The sequence below is a fragment of the Acomys minous genome, assembly GCF_964271855.1.
Source record: "Acomys minous genome assembly, chromosome: 16".
Classification (NCBI taxonomy): domain Eukaryota; kingdom Metazoa; phylum Chordata; class Mammalia; order Rodentia; family Muridae; genus Acomys; species Acomys minous.
Genome location: NC_140498.1, coordinates 62,262,309 through 62,282,232, shown reverse-complemented (window position 1 = coordinate 62,282,232; position 19,924 = coordinate 62,262,309). Strand labels below are relative to the sequence as shown.

At 40.4% G+C, this 19,924-nt stretch overlaps 3 protein-coding genes across 3 annotated transcripts in view; 2 read left to right on the top strand and 1 right to left on the bottom strand.

Moving 5' to 3' along the window:
• Positions 1 to 19,924, bottom strand: part of LOC311587537 (uncharacterized protein) — a 494,998-nt gene that overhangs the window by 349,022 nt on the left and 126,052 nt on the right. The window lies entirely within an intron of this gene.
• Positions 1 to 19,924, top strand: part of LOC311587533 (uncharacterized protein) — a 428,822-nt gene that overhangs the window by 386,476 nt on the left and 22,422 nt on the right. The window lies entirely within an intron of this gene.
• On the top strand, positions 6,498 to 6,904 carry LOC311587563 (small nuclear ribonucleoprotein F-like). The gene has a single exon (XM_084764529.1). It carries the CDS (start codon positions 6,581 to 6,583, stop codon positions 6,839 to 6,841), a length of 261 nt encoding a protein of 86 aa, XP_084620655.1. The 5' UTR covers positions 6,498 to 6,580; the 3' UTR covers positions 6,842 to 6,904.

The window sequence follows — 19,924 nt, the reverse complement described above, 5'->3', positions numbered from 1 at the left end:
CATGGTGACTGTGAAGGCAGCTGCCCCATGGCCAGGAGGAGAAAATGTAGTGGTATGTCAGAGTCTGATCTGCTGGGACTGAGATGGACTGTGGTTCACACTGTGAATTTGTTGGTCTCTGTGGTGATCTGGGGGAGGTCTTCGGCTTCTGAATTTCCTGAGTGTGGATTCCCTTTGGATGAGTGGGCTTTGAAGCCCAAGCAGTGGAAAGCTGTGGAGCTTATCCTATCACTCTCTAGGGTACACATACAGGCATTGGTTTTCATGTGCAGTAGGAAGACAGACTGGAAAACTGAAGGTCTAGTTTCTAGAGGTACTGAACCTGACATTCTACATTCGTTTTTTATATCATACTGTATAGTGTAGAAACTGATAGAAAGTAATTGATGAGGATTATGCTTCAGCAATACTTGATAATCTTTTTATTTTTCCAATAGCACCAGCCACAATGGCATGATTCACAGAAATTCAGTTTCAGTGTACAAATGGAGTTTCTGAGATGCAGAGGGTTCTCAGCTGTGCATGGTACACAGACAGGGCAGTTTTTACACTTTGTGACATAATACATCTGGCAGGAAGCAGACATAAATTATTCTACAAAATTGTTTTCTTTGTGGTATTCAGTGGGGCTGAATTTGTCTGCAACCACAAGGGGGCATGAGGGGCTGTAGGGCCATAGAACTACCTTTCTGATCACATTTTGAGAGAGCTCTAGAGCATGGAACCTCTCTGCAAGAGAGATCAATAGTAGCTAGAAGGCAGAAATAGATCAGTTTAGGGGTAACTGAGTGATTTTCATAGTGAAGTCTGTGTTTGTTACACATACCATCATAGTTAACTTGGTCAAGGTCACACTTTTCCTGGTGGAGTTTCCTTAGGTATTTTGATGAAAATTTAAATATAAGTTTAGGCTTATATTTTTGACAATTTATCTCCATTCCCTCATTTTTTCACAAATATTATACAGATCTTGATTGTTCTGTTTGTGGTAAGTTCAGGAGTCACATTGTACCAATGTTTTCAAGGTTAAACAGATTGTGCATAGCTAGAAACAAGCAATATTTATCTACTTAGATAAACTGGAATAGATAAATTGATTAATCAATATACATACATAGATAGACAGGAATGGTTATTCACTATTGTAAATACAAAGATGGTCTTCAAACACTTCAGAGATTTACAGAATATGGCATTCAATAAGAAAGGCCTTTCCTGACAGAGACACAGCTGCTTTGGGCTGCACATCCAATATACTTCAATTAAGCTGATGGACATCTATGAAACAAATGTGGCCAAATAGCCACTGAATCAAACCACTGTTCTTTACTGCTGAGAGCACACTGACTATCAAATTGGTGAACAAGCATGACACTGGAAAATCGATGCCCAACTCTGAAGAGACTTGGTGAACAGGTCTTTCAAAATTCCGGCTTTGTAGAACAAGTCTGTGAGATACTACGGACTGCTAGGCTATCTCACATTAATTACAGTCACAGAATTTTGCTTTAGTATGTAGACTTCAAAATATGAAGTACATTCATAAAGATTCTCTCCTGTATGAATTCTTTCATGCATTTGAAAAGGACCATGACATTCAAAGACTTTACCACAGTCATTATGTTCACAACATTTATGTCCTGTATGAATTCTTTCATGGCGCTGAAGACAATTGTGATATACAAAGATTTTACAACATTAATTATATTCATAAGGCTTCTAACTTGTATGAATTTTTTCATACATGTGAAGTTGATTGTACGACCCAAAGGGTTTACCGCAATGAATACATTCATAAGGTTTCTCTCCTGTATGAATTCTTTTATGCTTTTGAAGAGACCTGTACCATGCAAAAGCTTTACCACATAGACTACATTCATAAGGTTTCGCTCTTGTATGAATGATTTCATGTATTTGAAGATGAATGTGCTGTGCAAAGGCTTTACCACATTGATTACATTCATATGGCTTATCTCCTGTATGAATTCTTTCATGCAATTGAAGAGAACTTTTCTGCGTAAAAGCTTTATCACATTGATAACATTCATAAGGCTTCTCTCCTGTATGAATTCTTTTATGCCTTGAAGATATCTGTGCTTTGCAAAGCTTTTACCACGTTGATTACATTCATAAAGTGTTTCTCCTGTATAAAATCTTTCATGCCTTTGAAGATAACTGTGCTGCGCAAAGCTTTTACCACATTGATTACATTCATAAGGTTTCTCTCCAGTATGAATTTTCTCATGAATTTGAAGATAACTTTGATGGTCAAAGTCCATAAAACATTGTTTACATTCATATGGTTTCCCTCGAGTTTCTGTTCTTTTATGAATTTGGAGACTACTGTGATTTACAAAGGCTTCACCATACTGAATATCATCATTTGGTTCCTCTCCAGGAGGAATTATTTCTTGCCTTTGAGGATGACTTTGACATGTTAAATATTTGCCACACTGAGTAAATGGAGAGGGTCTTCCTCTAGTACATCTTCTTTGATTCCTGCAAAGATAAATGGCACATGTCAAAGTTACACCACATCCATTAAACTGAGAATCATTTTTATCTCTGTGAATTAATTTTACATTTTGGTCTAATTTTAAAAGTAATCAGATCTGATGGGAATATCAGTTTATTGACTTTCATTCTTCCTTCCTTCTTCAAGTGTTATTTTTGGTCTTTGAAAAGCCCTGTGAGCCGGGCATGGTGGTGCATGCCTTTAATCCCAGCACTCGGGAGGCAGAAGCAGGTGGATTACTGTGAGTTCGAGGCCAGCCTGGACTACAAAGTGAGTCCAGGACAGCCAAGGCTACACAGAGAAACCCTGTCTCAAAAAAACCAAAAAAAAAAAAAAAAAAAAAAAAAAAAAGCCCTGTGATTGTAAGACCATGTATTCCATGGACCACATTTAAAGCATCCTTTTAGTATAGAAGAGGGTTGTTCACATATTGGGAGACAACTGAGAGTCAGAATTACCTCTCTGGTTGCATTGAAAATTTTCCTATCATGAGAGTCATACTACAATTGGAAAGTGAACCATGGCAAAGAGACACAATTCACATTGATAGTATTCATGGAAGTTTTTCTGTAGTGTGAGTTTGTGGATGCATTGCCAATAAAATTGGAAAAGCCATTAATTGTACACACTATTACATTCAGAAAGTCTACATGTTACGGGTACTATTACAAATCTTCTAATTTTTCTGGGTTAGAGAGTATTTTATTGCTTTCTTCAATGTTCTTATGCTGAAAGAGCTTTTATCCATTGTGATAAATGGCATATCTATTAAAGAAGATAACAAATGAAAAAGTTTACCCTGCATTCACAGTCTCACTTTTTGTTTTTCTTACGAAATATTGTATAGGGATAAAAATTTCTCCAGATTAACTTCCTTTACTTTCACAAACTGCTCTTCCTACTAAACGTAGCAATGTTCCTGCAAATATATTAGGAACATGAGCTTTATTTATTTATTTATTTATTTATTTATTCGGTTTTTTGAGACAGGGTTTCTCTGTGTAGCCTTGGCAGTCCTGGACCCGCTTTGTAGACCAGGCTGGCCTCGAACTCACAGCGATCCACCTGCCTCTGCCTCCCGAGTGCTGGGATTATAGGCATGCGCCACAATGCCCGGTTAGGAAATGAGCTTTATTATGGACTATTTGTTTATTAGAAGGTTAAGGTGTATATCTTCTGCAATATCTAAGTAGTATGAGACTAAAGAGATTCACAGTTCTACAATCTAGCTCGCCAAGATTCAAATGGTGATATGTTATTGCATTGTTTTCTTATCTACTTTTGTAGAGAAATGAATTACAAAAATAAATCGGATACCTGATTTTGAGCTACATGGTTTTGTCAGAATTTAATACTCATCGATACATTTCAAACAGTGCATATTTATACTCTTGCTTTTCAATAGACCTTAAAGGATGCAGTAGAAGTAATTCAGATGCATATTCGTACCAACTTGCACATGAAATTTACCTTCTAGATCTTCTAGACCTTTGAAGATTTTCATCAATGTTATGGGCTTCCCAACTGTAACCTAAAATAGAGGGACAGAAAATGCATAATATATTATTGTAAATCAGGCAAAATTCAAGTTACCCTTCAGTTAACCTCAGACATCTGGTTGATTTATTCATCTCATTCATCCTCATTTTCAGTTGACATTACAATATCAAATAACAGCAACAGAGAAACAGTTGTCACTAGATTTTAAAAAGCAACATAAAATTCCCAGTCCTACCTATGGCAGTGAGGTTCCTGTAGGTCTCCAGCATCACATCTCTGTAGAGACTCTTCTGGGCAGGATCCAGCAAAGCCCACTCTTCCTGAGTGAATTTCACATTCACATCATCATACGTCACTGCATCCTATAATATCTCATACAGGTGTGCAAGAGAAAGCATCATAGTGATGACAGTGTAGCTGTGTCCTTTATTGACAATGAATTCATATAATTCTGTGGCTTCCACCACTAATTTCTTGATACAGATATTCTAATGTAACCAAGTCATTTTATAAGGATCCTGAAAACTGAGGTCCACTTCTGTCTTTCCTCAGCCCTTTAATAGGCTATAGCCTTGCAAGATAAACGCCAATCATCAGAGGTATGGGGAGGTAGAGAAAGAGTTCACGAGTACTGGGCTCATGTCAGAGAAATTATATAAATAATTACTAATGATAAAAATGATTTTTAAACTGAGTGTATTTTTTCATGCTGTTAATCTCAGTAGTCAAGAAGCTGAGACAGGAGTATCTCATGATTTGATTGCCAGCCACGTCTATGCAATGACTTTCAGGAGAGCAAGAAGTACAAATGATGGTTCTCCTCTCCCTTGGGTGGTGGGGTTTGGACACCATCCCACCAAGGCAACAGGATCAGAAGACAAGAGGTAGGGCCTGGACGGCCAAAACAACAATGGCGATTAAATACTCTGGCAACCACTTCAGGAGCTAGGTCAACATAGTCAGCGAGAACAAAAGCTATATAGATCTTCAGGAGTGGGTGGGGAGCTTCCATGATAAGTGTACAGAATTCGTTGAATGCAGGCACTTTTGGGATGCTTATTTTACATTTGGCAATAGGCTCCTATCATAAGAACAGGAATACAGTGCCTAATTATCCTATAGGTGCAGGAAGGGGAGAGCTAGCAGGGAGCTTTGTCAAGAGCCATATATCAAATACGATTAGGGGCATCTATGTCTAAACACACTCTCTAGGTGGAGTAAGGCAGAGAGCTGGAGGCCCAGCTGGAGAGAGGGAGGCCTGTACCTCACACCAACTTCAGAAAGGCTATCTGGACTGGGAGGACTGCAGCCTCAAACAGCAGGACACTTCCAACACATATTAAGACCCTGAATTCTGTGCAGAACACACAACCAACCAAACAAACAAACAAAAACAGGTAAAAAGAACTATCTGGTCTTTACCTGAAGGTCCTACAAAATACCAGGCATTCACTCCAGGTCTGTATCATCTTCCAGAAACTTGAAGTGCCCCAATTTATACGGTACCATTCATGAGATTGTACTAATAGAAAATGTATATTTAAGAAGTTAAAAATGGAGAGAAGAAAATATTGGCAATATTGGTGTTGATAATAAATGAGCAACACAGGGCAGGAGAGATGGTACACTAGAGCTATTGCTGGTCTTGCCAGTAATGTAAGTCAATTGCCAGTATTCACACTGGAAGTTCACAACTACCCATTATACCAAGTTCAGATTCCTGAGACTGAGTCCATCTACTGACGCTATGAGGACCAGGCACATTTTCATGTACATATTCATGCATAAGGCAAAATACACATATTCGTTTAAAAACTCAGATAAATGCTACTTGTAGGTAGAATTACAGACAACTACATTCCAGTGACCCAGAAAGCTCATGTAGTTTAATGTCATGAATACATGCCATCCTGAAAAATAGAATATAGTTACTTCCAACTTTAAAATTCAAGATATATATGAAAATATGCACAAGAGCTTATTTACATGCAAGCATACATGCAAATACTACATCCGAAGCCCGTCAGCTAATAATATAAAAATAAAACAAGCTAGGCATTTTGTGCCACATCAAATCTCAGCACTGTGCAGCCAGAGTAAGGTAGATCACTACGTTAAAAGTCAGCTTGGTATATTTGCCAATTTCATGACAGCAGGAGCTACACAGAAAAACATATTCTTCAAATTCAAAATCAAAAATGAAAAACAAAAACAGTTAAAATAAAAACTAATTCAAATTATAAAAATAGCAAGCTAGCAAATAAGCTTAGCATTCGATAGCTTCTACTGCATCTTCTATGAAATAGGGATGGAGTGTATAGTAATGAGGGCAAGACAGCACAAGAAGGAAGCTGACTGGTCAGTTCCAACCACAACCCAGGAGACACAGGAACAGGAAACGGGTTGAGTCTACAGACACTCAAATCCCATCCTCACTAAAGAATCTAGAAAGGCTCCTCTTAGAAAAGCTTCCATGGTTCCGGTTAGCGGCTGCTGCTCCAGTCACGAGGGGCCGCAGCGGCGGGGTCGGCGGCTAGTGGGGTGCAGCGCTCGCGGGTGTTCGCGATGAGTTTACCCCTCAGTCCCAAGCCTTTTCTCAATGGGTTGACAGGAAAGCCAGTGATGGTAAAACGGAAGTGGGGAATGGAGTCCAAGGGCTACCTGGTCTCTGTGGACGGCTACACGAACATGCAGCTTGCGAATACAGAAGAATACATAGCCGGGGCATTGTCTGATCATCTGGGTGAAGTTCTGATAAGGTATAATAATGTCCTTTATATCAGAGGTGTTGAAGAGGAGGAGGAAGACGGGGAAATGAGAGAATAGCATCTTTGGGGGATTTTTTTTTATATATATGTATTTCTATACAATAAAGATTTTTTTTCAACTTGAAAAAAAAAAAAAAGAAAGAAAAGCTTCCATAATATTCCCCAAAGAATGCCACAAATGGGAGACAAGTGTTCAAAGACGTCATTCTACTGGGGAGATTTTTTATATGGTCACTTCATGATGAAAATATATTTAGTCTAATTTCAATGATCCTAATGGTCTGCAACAGCACAGACACTGTTCAAATGCCCAAAGATTCATTTGACACTCAAGGCAATCTGTTGACTTCGACATTTTGTAAACTCAGAAAACAAGTTATATCCTTCCAACATACAATGGCACAGAAAACTCTTTCCCATTCCAATAGACAGGAATGTGTACATAGTGAGAGAAAAATGGACCAAGGCAGGAAACCCAACAGAGCAAACACCAACTCCTGCTGCTCTTTCTCAGAGACATAGGGCTTTGGTTTCCAAGGACTTAGATGGCCCTATCCCTGCAAGATCTCACATATTTCTCAGTTAGGTCCTTCCAATTCCTATGTGCATCTTCCCTAGGCAGCTTTCTCATAGCTTAGGTATCTGAACCTCTTGTCCTATCAAAATGCAACTCAGGCTTCATACTCAGAGTTTGAAGCTATAAATCTCACAGTATTCTCACTTTGCCCAACACAGACAGCTGGAACAGTGCTGAACTAAAACCACAGAGGAGGGATCCATGACATGAAATTTTGCATAATTTTGTTTCCGGAACCAGCACATATAGATGACAGTGTCAAGTTTGGCTTCTCATTTGGAATGAATCCTTTTCAAGTTGGGCCACAGTTGTAGAAGGTTTTATAGGAAGTTCCTTCCTGGGTCTAGAAAGCACTTTGCCTACTGCTTCCATTAGCTTTAACCTGAGGGAGCATTATATTTAGGGCACTTTCTTGGGCTTAAAAAGCAGAACAAAGGGCTTCTTTTGAATGATGATAATATCCTCAAAATCCCTGCATCTGTTTCATCATGTGGCTGCCATGTGAAACTACCTAGTGCTCTTTTTCTTTACAGCACAGACTTTGCATTTATTTCTACCCCTCCTGTTGATTTTTTTCACTGTAGTCCTGAATAAGTCACTAGCAATAACCACCCAAGTGATTCAATATTCTATCTAAGAAATCTGACTTTTATTCATAAATTCTGCCCTAATCAATCCTCTGGGCATGGGCAGAATAAAAGGTTTTGGGCCAAAATATCACACAAATGAGATCTAGATTAATTTTTTCATGGAGTACATTTTACAGTGAAATCCTATGACCTCAACTGCCTCTGTCTGTAATACTCTGAACAGTCTCTGCATTACTCTCTTCCAGGACCTACAAAATCAGCTGGTCAATCTGTTTGTACAGCTCTCTGTGCCTTTTGTTATTCAGGTCCTTAGTTTACACATTAGTCCAAAAGAGAATATTCCAGGTTGTATCCAGCATTAAAATAACTTTTTGTGCACCATTTTAAGTAAATTTTTACTTACTACTTGGCTGTTGTGATTAAATCCTCTAACCAAAAGCATCTTAGGTCCGAATAGGTTTACATGTTTGGTCCTGTCAGATCACACTCCATCATTTTTGGAGCTACAGGCAGAATCTCAAGCTAGAAAATGAAGCCAAAAAAATGGATAAACATTGTTTCCTGGCTTTGTCTCTTGCTTTGTCACTGTCTCATGCTCAGTTATTTCTAATATGCAGTGAAGCCACACCTACTTGGGGATATTGTCACCCTCAATGGAAAAATCCTTCCCACAGCAGTCAACAATCACTACAATCTCTAACAAACATAGCAACCAGCCATTCTGATGAGGCCACTACATCACTTGAGGCTCCTCACATGACTGAATGCTCAGAGATGTCCAGTACCCAAATCCATTTGAACACAGACACAATAAAACATGAGAAGGCTTTAAACACTCAAATAAGCTTGTTAACCACATCACTCATTTAAGTAGGAAGACACCAAACATTGATGATTGCACTAACTGGGAAATGCAGATTTGCCAAGACGTGAGAAGAAGCAAGTCTTTAGGAGCTAGAAGACAAAATTAAAATTGTTTCTCCACAGAACATCCCCCAAATTAGAAACACATAACATGATATATTAAAATTTCAGAAGACAACAATCGGGGAAGTTCTATCATTTTCTAGAGAAACAGCAATATAAGTAGATTATACTTACTAAAATCACACAACATAGATGGCACCACTGATTAAAGCAGGCACACAGGACGATGTTGAAATATAATATCGTCCTTTAAAAAGAACTACAGGATTACTATCAACTCAAAATGAAAGAAATCTCCGTCCAGCACTCCCCCTGTGCTGGTTCTTCTTGCCAACTCAAATGGCAGAGAAAACCTTCCATGCCATGAGCTCCCTTTGTAAACTTGGTAAGCTTTGTAGACTTGGCAGGAACTGTCCAGGACCCTGCCTGAGGAGTTCTAGCAGCCAAACCATGCTGCTTCAAGTTCTGCCCCTTTGCCCCACTCTATAACTTTCCCCAGGACACCCCTCTTCTGGTCTTGAGCTTCTCTGAGGGCCACCCCTTGTGGGACTCCCCATTCATTTCTGTGCTATGACTACATCACTTCAAAGTTGCTCAGGGAAAACAATTCTTACACAGGTCCCCTTATTTGTAACTCCCCCCAACCCCCCCCCCCCCCGGCAAATCCAATGAGGTTAGAGGACAATCATTCACTGGTGCCTCTTCATCCTGAGTTACTAGTTAGAGCTTTGCCTGTAAGGAATTGAAAGACCATCTTCCAAGCAGTAGGAATGAGAGGGTTAGGTGCTCAAAAAAGTCTTAACTACACAGCATGAAGAAAGAGTGAGCTACAGGTGATGTTGCTCTAACAGAAAAGAATGTAAAAGCCTCTGAGAAAAAGAATGAATATTTTAATTACTGGGAAACATTAGCATGAGCAGAAACAAATAAAAGATTAGAGCAGTGATGCATAAACAAGTGAATTCTAAAAATACCATCCATTGCCTTTTTAGAAAGATAAAGATAATTTGAAAAACACATACGCAGACTGATTTTGAAAAAGAGCAGAAACTTCTCTGGTAGAGGGAATGGCATTAATAAGACAGGGATTGACCTTGCCCCTATGTGCAATGTTAGCTGCTGAGATCTGTAACCTGACACACACAGCTACAGCCAATGGTCCCTTAACTGAAATTGCAACATTCACTGGCTCCAGCTAACCTAACCAAATTATACCAAACATCTGATCTGCTTTTATTCACATGCATGAATTAATACATGATGGGAAATTACAAATTCTGACACCCTGCTAGAATCAGATCTTTCCTCACAATGGGGACCCCTGGAGCTGAATGTCTCAATCATTAGTCTGTGATCTAGCCATTGTCAACCCAGTTTCACTGGGCACTTTCTGCAGACCTACTCTTCCGGTCTGATGGTAGAAGCCATGCTGCACATGTTTCTAAAATGGCCAGTTCATTACATTACTCAAACGAGTAATTTTGTGCGTCTGTTTTTTTCGAGACAGCGATTCTCTGTAGGCCTTAGCTGTCCTAGACTCACTTTGTAGACCAGGCTGGCCTTGAACTCACAGGGATCCACCTGCTTCTGTCTCTTAAGTGCTGGGATTAAAGGTGTGGCCACCAAGCTCAGCTTCAAATGAGTAATTTTAAAACACTGTTGTAGTATAGTCTTTTTACTAGGGAATTTAGAATTTTTCATCAAGAGGAAAACAAGGTCGCTGCCCTGGGGAGCAACAGGTTGGTATCCAAGCAACCTGAGTCAACAGAGTTGGTCTCAGAAACATTTTCCAAAAGGATGAAAATACAGCTGTCCTAGAATTATCATGCCTTTTCAAGAAGAAATCACTCTACACACAATTGAAAGATTACTTTTAAAAATCTGTTAATGACAGCATGCATCCAGTTCTGGCTAATGATGCCAACAGATTTGCCATTCCACATAAGCTCTCATGTCTTTTCAGTTCAGGCCCCAGGTTATGTTTGGAACAATTTCAATATGGTCTGAGACTGAAGTCTGGCCACTTAGACTGATAAGGGGATTACACAGCAAATACAATCCCAGAATCATTTCTGAAATACACTAGTGCCCTGAAAAAGCAGCTTATTCTTCAGTGACAAGGTCCAGAGTTGGAGGTCCCACAAGATGAGAAGATTAAAGTAGAAGGTAGAAAGTAGAAGAGCTGAGGTGGGGAGGACTTGCACAAGCTATGACTTATGCCAAGTAAGCTTCTCAAGAATAGCATCTTGTGTACTACATCCATGGAGGAAATGGACCATATGTGAGACTTCTATGAAGTCATCAGAAATTTATCATACCATAGCACAAACACGGAACAAGTCTTATAAAACAAAACTGCACATCAGGAACACAGGGTCTCTCACAAACTACTGACCAAGCCCAGAGTGGATTTGGGACCTATCAACAGAACCCCGTGGAGCTGAAGAAACCCCTCACGGAAGGGCAAAGGGCCCAGACCATTACCCACTCTCCCAAGCATATTCCTGGCCTTGGAGAAGGAGCCCTATTTTATCCTCAATACATCCCTGCCTTGGAGGAAGATCACAGGCCTAGGCCACAGGCTGTTTCTGTCTCTGTCATATACTTTCCTAGGCTTGCGAAAGAGCTATGCAAAACTATGCTTTTCGCAAGAGGAAACTGGACCTTTATGGCACATAAGGCCTTAATATTCATTGTGACACTGTAATGCTCCAGTGAGGAATTTATTAGAGGCCTGTTCTATTGAAGATGAAGATGGGCCAAGTGGCTGGTTTTAAATCAAAGTTGTCTCCTCTGCTATGACTTGGAGCCAAATGTGTTGACAATCCTGGTGAATCAACACGTGTGCCCTAGCATCCTAATCTCTAACAGGCTAACTTCGCTGTGGGGTGTTTTAGACGCGGTTCTCCCTCAGCTAAATTCTACTTGCTGTCATTGGTAAATCCTGTACGATATCAATTATCCTCTTGTACATCACAGCTTAATACTGAAGGGTTACCCAACACATGAGATGACATTTACAACCTTCACAAAATTTATACTTTGTTTGTTTGTTTTTTTTTGTTTTTTTCGCGGCACTGTTTTTCTCTGTTGCCCTTGGCTCACATTGCAGACCAGGATGGCCTTAAGTTCACAGCGAGCCACCTGCCTCCTGAGTGCTGGGATATGGGGCGAGGGCCACAATGCCGGGCTTCCAAATATATCTTAAACATAAATGTTAAATGCTGAGAACAGAATTTTTAGAAGAAGTTAGAGAAACCAGGGGTCTGAGTTTGTAATCCTGCCAAGGATGTTTCTACTCACAAGGCCCTGCTCCCAATGCTTTGTGTAGATGTAATCCACACAGTGCAGGTAGTCAGAGACCATCACCAAGTCCAGAAAATTACTAAGACAGAAAAGGACCTCACAGGTGGCCACATCTGCTGCTGCTTATCTCGCAGCCCCAGGGAAGACCCACTACACCAGTTTCCTCTGCTCAGCTGCCTGTTCCTTCTACTGTGAGCAGTGACTCTGCACTTACCATGTTGTGTCTTCTGACCTTGCCTGAGCTCTCCTCACAGCACCCAGCACAAACACTCAGAACATATCTTATATGGCCACTCAAGTCCGCTCCGGTAAAGAGAGGAACTTACAGCATGGCACCCGGAAGAACACTCTTTCTCTTTTTCCTGGAGTCCCTGATTGGCCATTGAGTCTTGAGTGACAGGAGCACTTCCCTATGGTTAGAGTGTGCTGAGGGGACACAGCACAGTAGTTCCTAGAACAGGCTTCCATTCCAGGACTAGTCTTTTTTTCTTTTTTCTTTGTCTTTCTTTCTTTTTTTTTTTTTTTTCGAGACAGGGTCTCTCTGTGTTAGCCTTGGCTGTCCTGGACTCACTTTGTAGACCAGGCTGGCCTCGAACTCACAGCGATTCACCCGCCTCTGCCTCCCAAGTGCTGGGATTAAAGGCGTGCGCCACCATGCCTGGCCAGTCTTTTTTTCTTAAATGGAGAGATTTGCATATCAGTAGCACTCCTACCTGTTCTCCAAGACCCTGCATTTCCACCTTTGCACTCACCCCAGGGGAGAACCAGCCTCTCAGGCCTCCTGAGCTCAGATGCCTGCCCCTCCCCCTTTGCCCTTGAGCTCACCAGGTCCCAACTTATGAGCTTGCTTGAGGTCCCAGCAAAACCCTCAGGCACTTCCCTTCTTCTTCCTGGAATCAGCGTGCACAGCTTGCAAAGCCTAGTGCTCAAATTGGAGTGGAGTTATCAGTCTGTCCCACAATGAAAAGGTACCCAAAAGATTCCCAATTAAAGAGAGTTTAGGAAACAACATTTTTGTTTTGTGGCTTCATGCTATGTTCAGGTAAACTGCAGCTACCTTTCACCTGATAGATATGAAACAAACCTTGGAGGAAAGCAGGAAAGGGATGATAATCATTTTGGAAGGGGCTGGAGAGATGGCTCTGTTCTTAAGTGCACTGCCTGCTCTTCCAAAGGTCCTGAGTTCAAATCCCAGCAACCATAAGGTGGCTCACAGTCATCTACAGGAAGATCTGGCGCCCTCTTCTGGTGGGCAGGCATACATGTAGGTGAAACACTGTATACTTAAATAAATAAATCTTAATATATATATGGAGAGATAAACATTTTGGAGCACTACAGTTAATCAACACATCATCCTCAGTGGAAAGGTGATTAAAAAGAAAACAAAGCCGGGTGTGGTGACGCACGCCTTTAATCCCAGCATTGGGAGGCAGAGGCAGGCAGATCGCTGTGAGTTCATGGCCAGCCTGGTCTACAAAGCGAGTCTAGGACAGCCAAGGCTACACGGAGAAACCCTGTCTCAAAAAACCAAAAAACAAAACAAAACAAAACAAAACAAAAAAACCCATAGTTTTGCTAGGACTTGGGGCTACAGAGAGACACTGTCTTGAAAAATCAAAAAAAAAAAAAAAAAAAAATCAAAACAAAACAAAAAAACTCCAAACAAATAAAGACTATATCATGACAACATTTTAAAATTAACCATTTGAGTCCTGTAGTCAACTATCCATTGCAGTCAGAGGAAAAGAATCTCCATAAGGAGCATGGTTTTTCTGTCTTCAGATCAGATTAGAAGGAATAATTTATTATCTATTCCACAAGGGTAAATGGGGTAGGCAATCAGCTGCTGCAGCTAAAATACTGAAAAGTAGGAAATATCTTATTGTTGATGTGAACGATAGGATCTCTAAAATCAGGTTCTGCCAGGCATGATGGCACAGGCCTTTAATCCCAGCACTTGGTAGGCAGTGGCAGGTGGATCTCTGTGAGTTTGAGGCCAGCCTGGTCTACAAAGTGAGTCCAGGACAGCCAAGGGTAGACAGAGAACCCATGTCTTGGAAAAAAAAATAAAACAAACCAAAAAACAAAAAGCAAACCAAAAACCTCAGTTTCTACCTACTGTGGAGTCCCCTCCTGGCTCCCTGTGGATCAAGTTATATAGTGTACAGCTCCTCCAGTACCATGTCTGCCTGGACACTGCTGTGCTTCCTACTATGTTGGTAATGGACTAAAAGTCTAACACCATAAAAAACCCTCAATTAAATGTTACTTTTTAAATAAGGGTTGCCTTGTTCATGGTGCTTCTTCACAGCAATGAAACCGTAACTAAGAAAGAAATTTTTTTCATAGTCAATATAGTTAATTTTTTAAAATATAAACCGGGCGTGGTGGCGCACGCCTTTAATCCCAGTACTCGGGAGGCAGAGACAGGAGGATCGCTATGAGTTCCGGGCCAGCCTGGTCTACAAAGTGAGTCCAGAACAGCCAAGGCTACCCAGAGAAACCCTGTCTCAAAAAACAAAAACAAACAAACAAAAAAAAGTTTAATAAATTGTTTTTATCTTTTAAGAAGCCATTCAATTGTTGGGATCATTTTTTAGATTTCATTTTATTTTAAATACATTACTGCTGTATTTTCTACTTGTTTCTGTTCGCTGTCATTAAGAATTTCTTTTCTGTTTTCTCAACTGCTATTCATTTCTTTTTTTTTTTTTTTTTTGGTTTTTCGAGACAGGGCCTCTCTGTGTAGCCTTGGCTGTCCTGGACTCACTTTGTAGACCAGGCTGGCCTTGAACTCACAGCAATCCGCCTATCTCTGCCTCCCGAGTGCTGCGATTAAAGGCGTGCGCCACCACGCCCGGCTGCTATTCATTTCTTTATTTCTGTTTAGAACAATGTATCCTGTAGCTCAATCATGCCTCATGCTAAGTAATTTTTAATTTCTTTAAACACATTATCTTCCTCTGCTGCCAAGTGCTGGAAAGACAGGCCTGCAAACTCTTTCCTGGCTGGGCCTTGACTGATCTGTGAGAAGGAAAAATAAACCAGTTCATCAATGTCCTCTAGTCGGGATGCTGAATTGTCAGAGCTGCTGGGATTGGGATGAACAGTGAGCAATGGTGTTTCTGTTGGTTCATGTTGTGACCTGTGAAACTGACATTGACCTATGAGCCTTCCTCGGTCCAGATTTCCTGGGGAGTAGGAGGCTCTGCAGGCCTGTGTATGGGAGGTGGGGATCCTTGTAATGTCACTGTCCGGAGTACACACACAGTCATTAATGTTGATGTGTGATGGGAGGAAACTTTGAAAACTAAAGGTCTATTTTCTAAAGGTTCAGATTTTTGCATTCCAGTTTCAGGTGTGTACTTTACATGTTACAAAATAGTTTGGAAACTGATAGAAAGTGGTGATGGAGATCATCCTACAGCAATACATACTAGAATATTCTAAACTTTCTGCTACTACCAGCCAGCCTGGTATGATCCAGAGAAATTCAGTCCCAGGGGAGAGATGGAGTTTCTGAAGTGCAGATGTTTCTCAGGTCTGGATGGTTTTGGGCGAAGTGGATAGGGGAGATTTCATATCTTTTGCTATAATCCATGTGGAAGGAAACAGAGATTAAATTTTTCTTCTACATTGTTTTGGGTTTGAACATCAATGTGGCTGTGTCGCGAGCAGAGAGTTTACACTCAGAATCCGGAACAAAGGAGGCAGGCCAAGTGCAAGAGGTACGTTTTAGCAAGAGAGATTTATTAGCAATACAAAGACAACTACAGCAAAAGGCGGCAGCTAAGGCTCCAAGGCCAAGCCACCAATACCATTCCATTATACTCTTAAAACTATCTTAATTCCAATAGGAGTAGCATTTAGCCTCTTATAATATCAATGTTCTAGGAGCTTCTTATGATATCAATATTCTAGGAGCTCATGTCATTAAATCCAGCCACAGGAAGCCCCCCAGAAACTGCAGAGGAACAAAAATGGTTGTGAACAGCCCAGGCAGTTAAAGATAGAATTGGCATGAAACCTACTAATGTAAAAATAGATCTTATCGACCCATCAGTAGTGCAACCGCTGGTAGAACAGGCGCCTAAAAATGAAGTACCAGCAATTTTGGTGAAAACTATACAGGATATAGACAAGGACCGAATTATGGGCAAAAGGCTAGCCATGAATGTAGTGAGGAAACAGAAGGACCTGGCCAGTTCATCTGAACCCTCATACTCTTTCCCGGTAGTAACCACAAGTAAAAGGACTCCAATCAGGAACATTGCCAGTCGTCTGAATCCCTTCAGCGATGGCAGACAGCCCCACTATACCCCGGGAACAGAGGTCAAAGAGTCCAGACCATACTCCCCATAGGAGATGGCAGATTTAAGACGGGACTATGCCCAAAATGGTCAGAAAGATGCACAATACATGGTCAGATTGGGGGAAAAAGGGGCTGACACAATCATTCTAACAGAACAAGAGATGAGACAAATTAGGGGAATCATAGAGAGCCCGTCTATCTATGAAGCATTGGAACATGTGTTGGACACCGCTAAAGGTGACACACACCCACTCCTGGATTGGATAACTGCAGCCTGGCACTTAGCTTTCCCCACCCTAGATCTAACACAATTTGAAACAGCAGGCAGATGGACAACTTATGCAGAGGCAATTAACGTTTGCAGAAAACTGGGTATTCTATGGTTCATATACAATGAGGCTAACACACCCCAGGCAGCACCATTTTTGCCATCCTTCAAGCGAATTATAGTTAAAGGAGCTCCACAACATTTAAAAATGAGCTTGACAGGAAGCATTCAGGGCTGCCAAACAGTGGCAGAAGCTATTAATTTCTTTAAAGGCTTCAGAGAATTAGAACAAGAATGAGTGATATCTTTCCAAGCGAAAGTCAAACCTAGACAGCAAAAACCAAGATTCAGACCATTCCAGAATATCAAATTAAAACCCTTTGGCAGACAAAATCTCCAAATGCCTATAGGACCTAAAAATAAGTCCGGCATGTTCAATAGTTTCAGGGGCACGCCGATAAGACCTTTTAACAACTATTCCAACCGCCCAAGAGCAGTGATAAGAACTTTCCTGAGGACAAGACCTTTTTTAGGCAACGGGGGCCGCAGGGCCCCTCACCCACAAGCACAAGTCAGACAATGGCAACGGAACCAGAATGGCAGGACCTAGACTCCAGACCATTTGTCAACTTCCCAATAGATATAAATGGAAAATTACAACCAGTAAGGTGGCTACTAGATACAGGAAGTCAAATCAGTATTACAAACTGTCACCCAAACCAAAACAAGGGATTTAAAAATATACAGGTACAAGTAGTAAATTCAACTAAAACAGTACCAGTTATCAAGGTAACAGTAGACTTATTTGGTAAAAAATATGAGTTAGACATGGCAAGCTTTACTGCACCCTCAAGTGTTTTAGGAATAGATCATATTAAGATGCTTTTTCCAAATTTTTTGCAAATTAAAAACATTAAAAAATTCTTCACTAATTTAGCAGAAGTAAAAATAGAACCCATAAGGTTACCAGAAATTAAGCCCTCCTTCACCCCACAATATCCTATAAAAGGGGGAATAGAGGACATTACAAACACCTTAAAGGAACTGCTAAAAGAAGGCATAGTAACACCTACCCAAAGCTTTAATTATAATTCACCCATTTGGCCAGTATTAAAGCCAAATGGCAAATGGAGATTTACAGTAGATTATAGAAAAATTAATGAATTAAGTCCAAAAATGCCAGGAACCTTACCTGACATTGAGGATATATTTTTAAGAATAAGACAAGCAGCACCAAAGTGGATGGCAACTATAGATCTCTCAGATATGTTCTTTGGAATACCATTGCATCCAGCATCACAAGAAATAACAACTTTTACCTGGCAGTCAAAGCAATATAAATTTTTAAGACTGCCTCAAGGCTATTTAAACAGTCCAATTATAGCCCACACCACCCTAATGAAAACCCTGGAGGACTTTGATAGTCAGGGGGTGGAGTTAGTATCTTATATTGATGATTTGATGATTTATGGACAGGACAAAGACAAAATTCAGGACACAGTAAAAAATTTAATACAACATCTAAGAGATAAAGGATGGACTATTAATCAAACCAAGGTTCAAGGACCTAGCAAACAAGTAAAATTTCTAGGAGTACATTGGTCCACAGAAGGGTCTAAAATACTAGAAGAAGTGATAAATAAGTTGGATAGATTAGAACAGCCTAAAAATAAACAACAAGTTCAACATCTGATAGGATTATTTGGCTATTGGCGCCAACACATCCCCTATCAGCAGCTTTTATTGCAACCCCTATACAAAATAATTAAAAAAGCCCAAGACTTCGAATGGTCAGAAGCTCAGGAAAAGGTGGTCAGAACCATGATTGATCTGATCAGACAATACCAATCCCTTGGCTACATTAATAAGGAAGATACAGTAATAATAGAAGTATTGTATACAAAGGGATATGGTAATTGGAATATTTTTGCAAAAGGAAGTAGATTAACACCAATTGGCTTTTATTGCAAAAAGTTCCCATGGTCAGAAAATAAATACTCTCTATTCGAGAGGACCATCTGGGCTACATATGAGGCATGCAGAACTGCCCACTCACTAATAAAGAATAACCCAACTGTGATCCGAACAGAAATGCCCATTATAGATTGGATAAAAGCACCTGGAGAGGCCTGGGCAGGACTACCCATGGAAGGCAAAGTACTTCACTGGAAGTGGTACCTGTCAGACTTTTTCAGACACAATAAAGTATCAACCCAGGGTCGTATATCCCAAGCCTCAGAAGAAGTTCTGAAATCAGGGAATACCGAAAACCCAACCTGGTTGATACCACCCAGTCTTATACCTAAGGGTACTGAACCTGGCCCAGATCAGACCATTGGTCTGTGGGGCACTAAGGAGTTCAGCAAGAAAATACCTAATGCATGGTTTACAGATGGGTCATCTACAACAACCAACAACATAGTGAGGTGGAAAGCTGCTGCCTACAGGCCAGAAGATGGTAAAATAGTGACTGACCAGGGAACAGGAAAATCTGCCCAACATGCTGAAGTAATTGCAGCATTATTAGCGGCTAGACAAACAGAGCAGGAAAATAAGAAAATTCTAAATTTGTACACAGATTCATGGTGTGTGGCAAATGGGATAGCGGTCTGGTCAGGCAAATGGAGAAGGACTGACTGGAAAATAAATGGTAAACCATTATGGTCAGGGGAAGCATGGAAAGAATTAGCAATATTAGGAGAACAAATAAAAATTACAGTATTTCATGTAGATGCCCATACTAATAAGCAAGATGATATGCATAAAAATAATGATATAGTGGACAAATTAGCAGCCATTGTGGCCAATGTTAAAATTAAGAAAACTTATAAAATCCAGGATATTAATCCGACTAAAAAGATTATTAGGACCAATTATGAATTGGTCAATCCAAATGTAGAACCCATCGAGGTAACAAAAGATGAAATTATTGCACTACATAAGGAAATGGGACACATTGGTGCCCATGCACTCAAACATTGGTTTGACAAAAGGAATATTGGTATTTCTTGGCATGCAATAAGACAAGCATTAAGGAATTGCTCCCAATGCCCAAATGAAAAATTACGATTTAAACATAATTACCATGGTGTCATTGGACATTGGATGGGATTTAATTACAAACTCAATAATGAATATTAGCTGTACCAACCTAAATG

Excerpts from the sequence above, each read along its gene's own strand:
- LOC311587563 (XM_084764529.1), top strand. The coding sequence starts at position 6,581 with ATGAGTTTACCCCTCAGTCCCAAGCCTTTTCTCAATGGGTTGACAGGA.